The sequence below is a fragment of the Bubalus bubalis genome, chromosome 14, assembly GCF_019923935.1.
Source record: "Bubalus bubalis isolate 160015118507 breed Murrah chromosome 14, NDDB_SH_1, whole genome shotgun sequence".
NCBI classification, from domain to species: Eukaryota; Metazoa; Chordata; class Mammalia; order Artiodactyla; family Bovidae; genus Bubalus; species Bubalus bubalis.
The window spans coordinates 63,187,602-63,202,753 of record NC_059170.1 but is presented as its reverse complement, the minus strand read 5'-3'; the positions used below and the strand labels follow the sequence as shown (position 1 = coordinate 63,202,753).

At 37.4% G+C, this 15,152-nt stretch overlaps 1 protein-coding gene across 7 annotated transcripts in view; it reads left to right on the top strand.

The window, feature by feature from the left end:
• MALRD1 (MAM and LDL receptor class A domain containing 1) overlaps positions 1-15,152 on the top strand; it is a 743,525-nt gene that overhangs the window by 193,141 nt on the left and 535,232 nt on the right. For all 7 annotated transcript variants that reach the window (XM_044928177.2, XM_044928178.2, XM_044928176.2 and 4 more), the window contains 3 exons: positions 1,301-1,395; positions 1,484-1,645; positions 10,349-10,439. In XM_044928177.2, coding sequence (XP_044784112.2) covers positions 1,301-1,395; positions 1,484-1,645; positions 10,349-10,439 — 348 coding nt within the window. The remainder of the gene's footprint in view (positions 1-1,300; positions 1,396-1,483; positions 1,646-10,348; positions 10,440-15,152) is intronic.

Sequence of the window (15,152 nt, the reverse complement as noted above, 5' to 3'; positions counted from 1 at the left end):
TTTATATAGTTTATTATTTTATTGAAAATGCTGTTCTATTACATAATGACTAAAATGTATCCATCTGATTTTTAACACCAAGCTTTGAAAACTAAATATGGTTAAGTAATTTCCTTGACAAATGAAAATAACTTTTTCTGTATGTATCACAAATGCTTTTTAGTAGCTGAATATTTATAAACAATAATTATGGGCCCATTGAATAGGGTTACCATTTGTATTGCAAACAATTTTATTTACACCTCAAACAATATATCTATATGACTCATTATGCTCATTTGATTTTTCACTTGCTTAACATTTGCTTTCCCTGCTGAATATGAAGCAAAAGCAAACTAACGATTGTCCACTTTTGTCACCATGATGCCAACTCTTCATCTAAATTATGTTTATAAAATTATTCCAGGTAGTACATTCTCAGAACAATTTTCTGTTATTTCAAGGATTTCAGTTATGCCTCTGACTATATCTATAAACAATCATTAATGTTCTTTTTTCCCACTTAATTAGGGTAAATTTTGGAAAAGCTGTAGGGAGTAAGAGCCTTCATAGATTTCATAATTAAGTCTGTCAATGATGTGACAATTACATTTAATTTCCAAGACAGCTTTAAAATACCACTAAATAACTTGGGGAGATAGACCTTCACAATCATCATCAATGTCATTTTTTCATTCTTCTTGACAAATGGGGGTTTACCAAATAGAGTAGGAGGAAATAGTGGTTCCCAGATAATACACTATAACCTTGTCAAGCATTGCAAAAATTTATGAAAGCCCAGAGAATATTCTGTGTTTATTTTATAAGCTGCTAAATAGTGACAGTCCAGTGGCATAATCTGTACTGCAGTGTACAGGACAGCTCTGGGACTCAGTATTGTTTTCCACGTAATCCTGGGGAAAACTGCGGCTGATTGACCCAATTCTTTCAGGAGAAAAGCACTACAAAAGAGGATTTCTTTTAAATTCTTCATTGAATTACTTATTTGGGTGGGCAATCCCAGTATACTGTTTTTCCTGGATACCATCTTTGCTGAGTTATAACTTTCTAAGTTATATGAGATAAACTGGGTTGTGGATTACAGTCCATATTAGTATTATATGGAGTGCACTCAAAATTAGTTATTTTACTGGGGAATATATCGAAGTCACAATATCAGCCAGACCATTTGCAAAAATAAATGGTGCAGTTAAATAGTTCATTTTTTAAACAAAAATATATTGACCTAATGTGGATATGGACCTGAATTATCGCCTGGTATATTGAATACGTTTACCAATGATGGTCTTGTTTCTAACAGCTCACTTCCTCTCATTGGTCTCTGACTTGGATTCTACTTCCTCAAACATAAGCAGCAGAGTTTTTCTTCCAACGAATAACCAACATGCTTGTCAGGTATTTGAAAGCACACGGCATTTGAATTACTTTCCACATTTGGGAACTTCGTTATTATAATTGTGTGGACATTCATTATTTTTCACAGATTACCTTCTATTACTTCTCCAGCCAAATGAATGGCAAATTAATGGCTGGCTTTCAAACTACCTGTGGTGGCCCTATACAGCATTTATGGCAAAACACTGCTGGGCTCCAGAGTCGTTGGGAGAGGAATGTCATCAAAATTCAGAGTCCCCAGAGGTTTCAGGTATGTGTGTTGGGTTTTCTAACTGTCTTTGAAGGAAAAATGATAAAGTACAGATGTTTAACACCAGGTGATTAATCATCCCAGTTGTCTGAGGACTGAGGAATTTACCAGAACTGTCACGTGTTGAAACCAAACAGTTCCAGGAAGCTGGGGTGGCCATTCATCCTAAAAGACAGTTTTAAGAAGTTTAAAACATGTATCAAAACTAAATTTGTTATATATTGACATATATTGATATAACAGTAAAATGTGACCTTCTAATACTCTTCCTAATTTCTTGATTCCCCTCCACTTTCCTTTTTCTCTCATCTTTCCAATCTTCTTTCATTTCATTTTGCGTTCTTAAGAATTTGAGTCACTTCTAGTGAGGTGGCTGAATCTAGAGTGAGGTAAGTCAGAAAGAGAAAAACAAATATTGTATATTAATGCATATATATGGAGTCGAGAACAATGGACCTAATAAACCTATTTGTAAAGAGGAATGGAGACGCAGACATAGAGAACAGACCTGTGGGCACAGCGGGGTTAGGAGAGGGCGAGATGCATTGAGAGAGTAGCACTGAAACATATACATTACCATTTGTAAAATAGATAGCTTTGGGGAAGTGGCAGTGTAACACAGGAGCTCAACCTGGTGCTCTGTGACAATCTAGAGGGGTGGGAGGAGGGGTTCAAGAGGGAGGGGACACATGTATACTTCTGGCTAATTCACAGTGCTATGTGGCAGAAACCAACACAACATTGTAAGGCAATTATCTTCCAATTTTAAAAAAAAATTGATTCTGTTTCACAATTTTCTCAATCTCTTGAGAGAACAGGATTGTCTTGGGTAATGAGAACATAGACTGTTTTCAATACTAATACCAAATGCTGCTGAAGTGGAATCATTGTCATGTTCATTTCATGGTTAAACTCAAATTATTCAATACAGCCTTCATCTTCCAAAATAATTTTGAGAATTAAAGCCAATGTAAGCCTATAAAAGACATTTATTTATGCAGCCTAATAAAACTTATGTATGATGGAAATTATAATCTAATAACTATTATAGAAGTTCTTAGAAAAATAGTGCATACTTTAACATTTTGGGCAGCCAAGCAAAATTTTCCTGTTAAAAAAGGGATCTTAAAACATTTTATTCTGAACAAATAGGCTTTTTAAACCTGGTTTGTGACTCAATTTAGCCCAGGTAGGTTTCCTTTATCATCTATTATTAGAATAATATAATAATTTTATAATTTTGATATAGAATAGAAAATCATCTTATTCTATAGAATCATTCTATAGAAAATCATCTGATATGTGATAGATTTAGCACTTGCCTTAATATAGAGAGTAAATTGTATTGAATTTTGAGTGGCTAAGAGGGAATATGGGAGAATGAACAAGACCTCTATTACTAAAATTGAATGATAAGATATAAGAATGGCACATATTCTTAATTGATCTGTCATAAAATCACTGAAGTTCAGAATTTTCAGCCTTTTGTAAAATCAAATGGGAATCCAAAGAAGATGAAAGAAAATCATTTAGTAGATAGTTAGGTGACTCCTGGATGATGACTTGAGGAGAACTGTACAGCTGGAAGCATAATTCTGTCATTTGAGGCTTTGTATCCTCTTGAAATCCAGTATTGTGTGTGTGTGTGTGTGTGTGTGTGTGGTATTTTAAGCCATCAGGCATTTAAGTCTTCCTATAAAGGACTCCCCAGGCACAGGGACAAGACATCTTGAGTTCCTGCCTTGGTGGGGAGTGCTCTGCAGAGTGAGAACCCCAGACAACAAGAATGCATCCGATTTGTTGTGGATGTTCAGGTGTCATTAACTAAAGGAGACATTTCTAGTTTATTTATTATATTATTACTTTATTTTCTTACTTCCCTGTGTTTGTCTCTTTTCTGTAACAACAATAGCAACAAAAGAGAGCCAAGAGTGCCTCTGAGGGGACACTGACTAGATGCTGAAGGATGAGCTTGCTGAAGTCCCTCTGTCTGCACGCTTGTCTAAACCTTAAGGACTGCTATGGGACTCTTGTCTGTGTGTAAACTTTATCGGTATTTATACACCTTTTCTGACTTTGAAACAGAGTGGGTGATTTAAAAAAAAAAAGTCTTAAGCTATCTTTGTCAAGCATTGTGCCTTCTTATTTTAGTGCAGAGTCTGCCTGTCAATGCAGGAGATGTGGATTTGAGCCCTGGGTCCAGGGAGATCCCCTGGAGAAGGAAATGACAACCTACTCCAGTGTTCTTGCCTGGAAAATCCCATGCACAGAGGAACCTGTCACAAAAGAGTCAGACATGACTTAGCAACTAAAACTACAACCAAAAAAAATACTTTGGTCAAGGTCTTTATTAGTAGCACGACAAGAGATTTGATGTTGGATACAAGTAGCGGGAACCGGCTACTTGTAAGTTAAGCGTTTTAGGATAAATTCTTTGCTTTTCTCAGCTGTCCATTCCCAAATAGCATTTTGTGGGGGTTGATGATTAAATATGTGTAGTAGCTAACTATAAAACTTTAAATTCCCAAATAGATTATCTCCAGGGCAATTCAGCTATAGCAGAAGAAGTGAGATTATTCACCTGAGTGCTTTAAAATGCAGCAGTGTCTTCCACCAAAACAGATGCCCATGGAGCATATTAATTTGATTCTCAAAATCCTTCATTGCTGATACAAAAACAGTGCTTCTACCTTAAAGGCATTGCTAAAAATTAGGAAACTGTATGACTCTCATGGGATCCTCTGGCTACACCGATCTTTAAGATCTGCAGGTATGTTTTAGCTCTGTTCTGTCAGCAAGTGAACAGATACTCATTTGCTTTTGTTGAGCTGGGCCACAGAGATGTGCTGTACTTTAGTACTGCAGGCCACTATGTAGTAGCCCTTTCCTGAAAAGCTTTAGAAAGAGGTTTATTTGGGGGCATTTTGTAATCAGCGTCTCCAGACAGTATCTGCTGCCTTATCAATTTACAAGTCTCCTAGAATTATTCTATTTCTTGGCAGTTTCCCATGCATGCTGCCTTGATAGTTTTAAAGTCATTCATGCTTGCTTTAGAAATACTTACATAGATTTTAGTCCCAGCTGGACTCTGGCTTAGCATGGGTTTCTGAGAAAGCCTCTGGATCTGGCTCTTGTGTGGAGACTTTGTCACCTTCACCTGTAAAGGGCTAACTAGATCCATCCCTTGTTAACCTGAAGTGTATGTTAATTTCTGAGAGACTGCTGCTGTATAAACTAGGAATGGTGTTTATGCATTTAGTCCACAGAGATGGCAGTGTTTCAAAAAATTTCTGAAGGTGTTTAAAGAATAACATCTAGTTTTGATTGAGTGCTTACTGTGTGTAAAGAATTGCATTTAGTCCTTCATGTATACTATCTTATTGGCCCTTCATGGCAGTCCTCTCAACTATCATTTACCCCATTGTTCACATGAGGATTGTAAGCTTTATTTTTTAAAGATGTTTTGATGTGGACCATGTTTAAATTCTTTACTGAATTTATTACAATACTGCATCTGTTTCATGTTTTGGTTTTTTGGTCCTGAGGCAAATGGCATCTTAGTTCCCCAACCAGGGATTAAACCCAGGCCCCCTGCATTGGAAGGTGAAGTCTCAGCCACTGGAGCACCAGGGAAGTCCAGAGGATTGTAAGCTATAGAGAATGAAATAATTTACCAAATCCCATACAAGATTAGAACATAGGATAGCTTGATTTCAGATCTCAGTCAGTCACTGAGCCACGATAATTTTTTATCTAATAAAGCCGTGTAAGAATTTATAAAATATAGAAAAAAAATCCAACCTCTAGATTTGGTCAGATCTGATGTGACTTGTTAAAGAATCCTTTGTCTACTGTGTTAGATGAAACATTATTATGCATTGCATGGTGCTAATGAACTGCGATCACATTTCTCAAGATTGCAGACAAAAGCAATTAATTTTACTCTTGTCTTAAAATATTCATAGAAGCAAAGAATAAACCAGGCTAAACGTATAGTAGAAATTTAGCCTCAAATTCAGATGTAATCTCCCCTCATCCCTGTTTTTTTCTGGTTCTTGAAGGGACTTCCCCTATTGGTTTTATGGGTAGGAAGGAATAAATACTATGTTACTAAGTATATCATTGACTGTTGTTTCCAAATTGAATGTCTGGATTCTTGAAATCAGTGCCTGAATTTTAAGACAATACTGAAGCATTTTTAATATGCTATTATCTACTTGTCATTTCTCTGATATTCCACTTAGAAATGCCCGAGACTTCTCATCACTCTCCCATTCAGAAACAATAGGCTTTATTAATACAAACAAAAGATGTGGTTAATAATGATGAATGTAAATTATTAACTTACTGCTACTCTCAAACTTTTCAAAATCATAATTTGAGACATTTTATCTTTTAATTCAAGAATACTTACTGTGTGAACACATGACGATGAAAACACTACTGTCATTTTCTTGTGTTTTATATATTTTCTTGAAAAAGACCATTAAATGCATACTGCTAATTAGGAAAATTCTCATACCGAAGATATAGACGCAAGGGTTTCTGTTCATGTCGTTACTAGTATAATCCAAGTGAGTTTCTATTCATTATTCACCTGCCATAAAAATTTCATTGAAGATTTAAATCGAGTATTTCAAGCACAAAGCCTCCCTTCCAAGCCATCTTCTCTTAAAATGTTTGAGGTGAAAGGAATTTGTCTCATGTTTTCCATTGCATCAGTGCAGGCCATACCTGACTTACGTGATGGTGTCAAGCTTCTAACTTCATTATCCACGCTGTGATCTGCTTTCATTTTGCTACTTGGCTGTTGTTTTCTTTTCTTTATTTTGGCTGTGCCCCTGAGGCACTCAGTCTTAGTTGCTTGATCAGGAATCAAATCCTTGTCCCCTGCAGTGGAAGCACAGAGTCCTAACCACTGGACTGCCAGGGAAGTCCCTATCTTTTTTTTTTTTTTTTTAACTTCACCTAAATGAAGAAAAAACTTCACATAAAAAAATGAGTTGGGTATTTGGAAAAGGTTATTTGACTAAGTTTTGGAGAAAACAAAGAATGTTAATCACGTCTCTTAGAAATGCAATTACCATATCACAAACAGCCTCTGACTATAGGGCCTGGTTTTTAAAAAATTATCATGGGTTTCCACATTCTTTAAGGGCTTCCCTGGTGGCTCAGACAGTAAAGAGCCAGCCTGCAGTGCGGGAGACCCAGGTTCGATCCCTGGGTCAGGAAGGTCCCTTGGAGAAAGAAATGGTAACCCACTCCAGTATTCTTGCCTGGAAAATCCCACTGATGGAGGAGCCTGGCAGGCTACAGTTCATGGGGGTCACAAAGAGTTGGACATGATTGAGCAACTTCACTCACTTTCCACATTCTTTAGATAATTCACCCATCCCTCTTTTCAGGATCCCAACCAAAATCCCTGGAAACTTTTTGTTTAAATACATTTAACTGGATTATCTCCTTGTACCTGGTGGGTCTTTTGTTTCCTAGCTACGTAGATCCACAAGTAATTTCCCTACAATTAGAGAAGCACTTCTTTTCCCTTTGCTCTTGCAGTGCCAGTGGGCTTAAATGACGGCCGATTTTCATACTAGCTTCTCTTCAGCTATACCAAGTTAATCTATAATTTAACTGAATCGAATAAATAAACACACATATTGCAAACTCTGAAGAGAGGCTTGAAGGTAAGAAGGTAATTTAAAAGCTACTGCAGGACTTCCCTGGGTGGTCCAGTGGTTAAAATTCCAAGCTTCCAATGCAGGGGGCCTGTGGTTCAATCCCTGGGAAGGGAACTAGATCCTGCATATTGCACCTAGGAATTTGCATGCCGCAACTGAGGCCTGGCAGAGCCAAATAAATAACATAAAAGCTACTTCATTAGATCAGGTGTGAAGATGTAGGAGAGGAAATAGCAATGGAAAGGAAAGAGGGTTAAATACATCTTGATGGATTGGACATGACTGGGGGAGAAAGTGATTCCAAAGGTCATTTTGGAGTTTTGAGCATTGCAGATGGCAGTCTCCTGGTACCATTTTCAGAGGATGAGCGTTAGGGCAGAGGTCCAAGTTGAGAGGAAAGAACATCTTGAATTAGAAGTGACTTCGTGTCACCTGACTGAAAATATTCAACAGATGGTAGAGATGGGGAAGGAGAGCTCAAGAGAAAGAGGTTGACATTCCTGATGTAAACATGTATTCATGAGCCTGGGTGACAGTTAAAGTCCTAAAGATGAATGGGTTTGTGGGGAGAGCGTGGAGGAGAAGAGAGACTGGTCAACACTTATTTCCACTTTTCTCTTTAAATGTGGCTGCTGCAAGTACCTTATGACACCTTGAAATCCTAGTATCCAGATATTAATTTTTGGTTATCCTTGATCATTGTAATACTATAGAAATGTTTTCAATTATACTAAAATAATTGCATTTCAACTGCTGGTGCACTGGGATGACTCGGTGGGATGGTACAGGGAGGGAGGTGGGAGGGGGGTTCAGGATGGGGAACACGTGTACGCCCGTGGTGGATTCATGTTGATGTGTGGCAGAACCAATACAATATATTTAAGATTTTAAAAATTAAAAAAAAAATTTTTTTTAAATGTGGCTGCTATAGGTAAGTGTTCAGTTCAACAGGAACTAGGGACTGTATCTATATGAATAGGCTTTCAAGAAGAATAAAGTTAATCTGTGCAGAGTAGATTTTTAATTAGTAAACACTATACAGTAGCTTAAATATTTTAATAACTCTATGCCATAATAGCTGACATTTAATGCCAACTATATAGGTCAAGTGCAGTTGTATAAGTGATGACTCGTTTGTTACCTTGCATGCACCTTATCATATAGGTAATAACTATTCTTATCAGTACCTTTTTACAAAGAAAGAAACTGAGGCACAGAAGTGTTAAGTAACTTCTCCAGGGTCTTCCTGCTGGGAAGTGGTGTATCTGGGATCTAAATTCAAGTAATCTGATTCCAAATATACACTTTAATCACTATGCTATGGGGGCTTCTCAGGTAGCTCAGTGGTGAGGAATCTGCTTCGCAGTGCAGGAGACATGGGTTCAATTCTTGAGTCGGGAAGATCCCTTAGAGCAGGAAATGGCAACCCACTCCAGTATTCTTGCCTGAAGAATCCCATGGACAGAGGAGCCTGGCAGGCTGCAGTCCATGGGGTCGCAAAGAGTCAGACACGGTTGAGCATACACACTATGCTATGCTACCTTCATATGAAGCCATCCCTATATCACAATTTTTGATAGACTTTTTTCATCATGGTCCTGACTTGTAACTAGTTGCATGGTTATTCTAATTTATGTCAAGAGAGGATGACTTTCTTAGGGCTATATATTGGCAGTTCACTGGATACATTATGGACATTTTTCATCACGTTTTTAATAGACTAGTAGACAATCTCTGGCTTAAAAGGAAATATATTAGGACATCACGTTGTACAGAAACAAAAGAAAATGCAGGACAGCAAAATGATCTGCTAAGGTTTGTGATACAGACCAACTGTTAAGCTAAGAACCAGTGTGATGTCTTGAAATAATGTTTACATTATGAATAAGGTTGAGTCATGCACACAGGTTTAATGCATCCATGAATTAAGCCTCACACATTATTGATATTCATTAGTGAGGACAGGAAAATACTCTCTACCAATACACCAATGTTTTATTGATTTAAGTGAAAGTGAAGTCGCTCAGTTGTGTCCGAGTCTTTGCGACCCCATGGACGGTAGCCTACCAGGCTCCGCAATCCATGGGATTTTCCAGGCAAGAATACTGGAGTGGCTGCCATTTCCTTCTCCAGGGCATCTTCCCAACCCAGGGATCGAATCTGAGTCTCCTGCATTGCAGACAGATGCTTTATTGTCTGAGCCACTAGGGAAGCCATTGATTTAAGTAATTAGGATTATTTGATCTTTCCAAGTTTCTCAGATTCATTATGCTAGAGTATTTCCTCTTGGTGGAGACTTGAGCTGGCCTCCCATCACAGTACAACATTCGGTCATTTTAACAGTAAGTCACCAAACAATGATTTCCAATCAGTGTCCCGGGCTATGTTTAGATAATGGCAGAAAATGTGCAGGAGGATAGGACAAGGGCGTTCAAGATGGGGCTGCGAGTAAAATTCAGAGAACCAGAGGTAATGACTTTGATCTGCTCTTTATTTTTGCTTAATGATGCAAAATACTGAGAACCAGAGCTTAAGATGGAGTGAGGCTCCCAGAACTGGTAAATGCTAAGTAGTATGAATGCATAGGAACCAAACATGGAAGATGGGGAAGAAACCAGGTGGCTGTTGATTCATTTCACAAATATGTTACCTAACCTATTCTAAACATGTGAGATACAGAGAAGACTGTACATTTTTTGGTTCAGGTGTTTTTTGTTTGTTTGTTTTGTTTTTAAACTTTTTATTTTGTATTGGAGTATAGCCAATTAACAATGTTGTGATAGTTTCAGGTGGACAGCAAAGGGACTCAGCCATACATATACATTTATCTAATCTCCCTCCAACTCCCCTCCCATCCAGGCATTTTTTTGTTCTTCAAAGTATAGATCTCTCTCCACTTGGAATTGGCATGGTCACCCATGTGCTTCTAGGAAGTATCATGTTTATTTATAGACTCTGTGCTACAAGACTGTAAGAAAATACTGTTCCTTGTTCTTTATTTTTGTTTATTTTTCTTGTCCAGGTTATTTTTCAAGGCCAGATGATTTCAGCTCAGGATGAAGTCATAGCTATTGATGATCTATCTTTCAGCTCAGGCTGCTTGCCAGCAGATGGTAAGATATTTTTCTCATTCTGATCCTTATTGTTTAATAAATTCAGTTCTGTTTAAACATTGTGTAATGATTTTGATCTGCTCTTTTATTTTTGCTTAATGTTTTAGAGTGAACTATTTTCTCTTGTCCTTATACACTGTGGTACAATGACTAGATTTGTGCTAGAGGTGAACACAGGCTACTGTAAAGAACTGAAGTGTGTAATTTAGTCTCAGATTTAGAATCCTGTAGCATATTTACACTGGTTAGTTAAATCTTACCCAGAGAATTCTATGCTTTCTAGGATATCAGGAGAAAACTGGCCCCCATTGATTTGAAACTGTCTTCTTGGAGAATCAATTTAACTAAGCCACTGAAAGACACAAATGGAGAAGTATATTAGTTATAATCTATTTTCTATTTAGACTGAAACAACTAGATCAATAAACCACACATCAGATCTAAAAAATTATCCATATCAGTCCTGTGATTATATTAACTGTGTAATATTCAATTTACCATTCACATTGTTCTCAATAGGAAAGTTCAATGTTTAAAATATAAGTTGGTAAGGATGAAATTAGTCTAATATGCAGTAATAACATTTATTTGATATATTTGAGTATAGATATTTGATAGAATTTTTCCTTTTGAAATTTTATTATGATATGATAGAATCAAGAAAGCTATTTTGTAGAGAGGGTTCCAAGTTCTAGTTGGATACAAAGAAATGGTAGTTGTGGTTAAAATAAAAATGTTCCAGTAACAGAAGAAATGTGGTTAAGAAAAAAATGTTCCAGTCTACCTAAGAGAGACCAAGGAAACTTGATAAAGGATGTTTGCATTGTGCTTTGATACTTAAAAAGCACTTCTGCTGTTATAAGAGCTTATAGGTTTGTGTCTCTTGTCACTCAAACCAAGGTAAATTTACAAGAGCTAATGACAGCCCCTCTAAACATGGAACACATAAAGTTCTCTTTCATCTTTGTATTTTCAGTTCTTAGTATATATTAGTAAGAAATCATGATAGGATAAATTGAAATATAGATGTGAAATGTAGAACTTTAAAGGAACAGACTGTAACCTCCACCCATTCCTAGAAGTAAATAATTTAAGCATTATTATTATTATTTAAGCATTATTATTAAGCACATCAGTGACTTTTCACTACAAGCAGATAATTTTCCTCAGATTTATCAGAAGGGAAGCGATATGCCAGTAGAGAATACATTGTCAACTCCAGGCGATGCATGATCTGCCATTCAAAACTCCCCTAATAATCTCTCTTCTGTTACCCTGCATGGTTGCTTCTGAACCAGAGCACAGCCCACTTACACTTGATTCTTAATGAAACATCTAGTCCCTGACCCTGATCACCTCAGCAGGGACATTATATATCTCAGTTTAATAGTTTCTACAGAAATTGAGGTCTGCCAGACAAAATGATCCCTAATAGTTGTATTTATTGCCCAGTATGGCTGATCACCCTCAAAGGAGAACAAAGCCATGAAATCAGCTCTTGACTGGACTTCCTGGACCATCAGGGAGTTAGGAAATGGCTGTTGCCATTGAAACTGTTTACACAGCAAATTTATGCAGGAAAATGCTTGGGTTGTGCTTGGGGCCTGAGATTGCTTGTAATAGGACTCTGCTAGCATTTCAGACATGAACTTAACTCTTCATCTTCAGCTCTGGGAACCAAAGCCATTTCTCTAAGTACCCATGACCCATACACTAGGACAAAGGCCTGTGTAGACGGGCCATAATAATTACTCAGAAGACAAATGCCAGGTTTTTAGTAAGCACTTGAACTCCTTAACATCACTATAGAAATAAAAAATGCAATAATAGTGGGAGTGAGAGCATCAGATACTTGAACATTCAAAGAAAAGTTGGGGTCACATAGAAAAATACTGGCACCTACAATTTCTAAGAATAGTTCCAGGTAGTGTTATCACCATATTGTTCTGAGGTGATGTGGAAATAAAGTTTGATGAAGATGAGACATGGATTTTAAAGCTCAATTATTGGGTAGGGCTTTTACATGATTGTTACGTTTATACAAGATTACAAGATAAAGCTCTAGAGAAGATGACTTTGAAATCCATGACTGAAGTCTTCAATAAATATAGAAATCAGACCTCCTACATGGATGACCCAGGGCTATAAGTTAAATGTCATGAGCCAAGATGTTTTTACAACATGGAAAAATAAATCACTGTATGGAAGCAACATTGGGGATTTAGAAGGAAGATAACTTTAATTTTTGGCCTTGTGTTTTATGGGGCATTGGAAAAAGATATCTCTCCTTGGGGAAAGCTGCAAAGTGAGTGGTTTCCTTTTAGAGAAATTCCGTACTCAGGTCAAGGTCACAAAGCGTTCTTTGAATCTTTGAAGGTGAGGGTGCACGGGTTTTGTTTTTCAAATAGAATGAAGATTGAAAGCATATTTAAACTTTTGGGAGGAAAACACAGCAGCATGAGGACTAATGGAGACAAAGGAGAAAGCATTATGGGATAGGACTGGTATTCAGATGGAGTTACATTTTATAAATGGTGGGACTGTGAGAGATGGTAAAATTAGGTGGCATTAAATTTTCAAATGAGACTCTCCAGTCAAATTCATGCACTGACAGACTACATCTAGTTAATCATCAGAATCATGTAAAAGAGTGATTGATTCTGGGATTCATTCCAGCCCTGCTAGATGGGAATCACTGAGGATGGGGCCTACATTTTAAATAATATCCTTAGGAAATTTTTGTGAAGTCAGCCAATTCTAGGTTTAAGAACAGAACTAGCCTTTGGGAACCATGAGACCTAGTCTTGTGTTGATTTTTTGCATTTGGCAGTGACTGCCCTGGAGTAGGGTTCTGGATGACTAGAGTCAATGGTTTCAGTCTCATGTGGTCCTGGTGGTGATGGCCAAGGCGGGAGAAGCAGGCAGAGCCAACCCAACAGCTTCTGGACATTTCCATTAGAAAATCCTACTCCAATGGAAAATAGGGTTAGATATGCATTGGAATGCAAGAAAGCAGAAAAGTCTGAGATTTTTGCTTTTGCTTTTGACTTAATAGGCTTCCCAGATAGCTCAGTTGGTAAAGAATATGCCTGCAATGCAGGAGACCCCAGTTTGATTCCTGGGCTGGGAAGATCTCATGGAGAAGGGATAGGCTACCCACTCCAGTATTTTGGGGCTTCCCTTGTGGCTCAGCTGATAAAGAATCTGCCTGCAATGCAGAAGAGCTGGGTTCCATCCCTGGGTTGGGAAGATCACCTAGAAAAGGGAAAGGTTACCCCCTCCAGTATTCTGGCCTAGAGAATTCCATGGAATGTTTAGTCCATGGGGTTGCAAAGAGTCAGACATGACTGAGTAACTTTCACTTGTCAGATGACTTAATAGAGGAGATAGATAGTCATGGCACAGATTCTTCAACTCTGACACTGCTAAATTCAAGGACTAAGGGGTTTCCTTGCTACTTGCCATCTATGCTTCTGGAATAACCTCTCTCATTCAGGATAGGAAGAAGGAAGGAATGGCATAGGAAATAGTTTTGGACATGTCGTTCATCAGCTAGATGATTGTCAGGCAGATAACCTTGGTTGCTAGGGAGGCTAATAAAACCGAGTGTTTAAATTTGGCCTCTGTAATAAAGGAAGGCAAGGAGAACAGGTTTATAAGTTGAGTGAGCATCCATTTGCTACAGAAACTCAACATTAGCATATTTAGAATTAAATTCCAATCTTCTTTCAAACTCTATTTCTTTTCCTATGTTCCCTATTTTAGTCATTAATGTCTGTTTGGTCTCACACAGAAGCCAAGGAGTCATTCTTCAATCCTCCTTCCCCCTTCTCACCTCCACATTAACTTGGTGCAAAACATTATTGAGAGTATGTTCTTATATTTCTCCAGTTGTCTCCACTTATTTGTCATTATTATTCATCCAACTCTGATTTTGTATGTCCCACATTTTTTTTTCTTGGATTTTGAAAATTCCAGTTTCAGTCTATTCCACTCCACTAATCACTACTATCTGCTATCCACCCGTTTGTACTTTCTAACATCCAACTATGACCAATCTCTACTTTATTTAAATCCCTCAGTAACTCTCATTGCCTTCAGAATGGAATTCAGATTTTTTTTTTGTCATGACACAAAGTCACCAGTATCCTGCTCTTACACACCAGCCCAAATTCTTTCTTCTTAATTCCCCCAAGAATTCCCATATTCTGACCCAAAAAAGCTACTCGTGAGTCCAGTGTTATCTCCTTTTTTGCATATCTTTGCAAACATTGCTCCCTCTGCTTATTTCATAAAAATTTTTTTTGACCTGTCCTGCTACTAGATATCCTTTCAGACTGAGTCAGGGTGTCTTCTCTGAGAAGCCTTCTCTTACAGGAAATGCCCCCACACTCCAAGTCCCTGTACATACATACACACACAGTATTGATTTACCTCCACAGCTAAATGCCGAGAATTGAATAATAGATTGAACAAAGAGTATGTGAAATTATTTAAATATCAAGTATTTGGGAGTTTGGATGAATTCTTCTTTCTGCTGAGCCACAAGCATCATTCCATAAAAAGCAGATTTAAATAAAATATCATGGGAATATATTTCTTTAGCAGGACTTACACTTATGCTAAGAATATTATATTATTTTTTAGGTTTTGTTTCAGTATCAAAAATAAAGATATGTCTTCAAAATAATGAGATTTTTTATCAGGATGAAT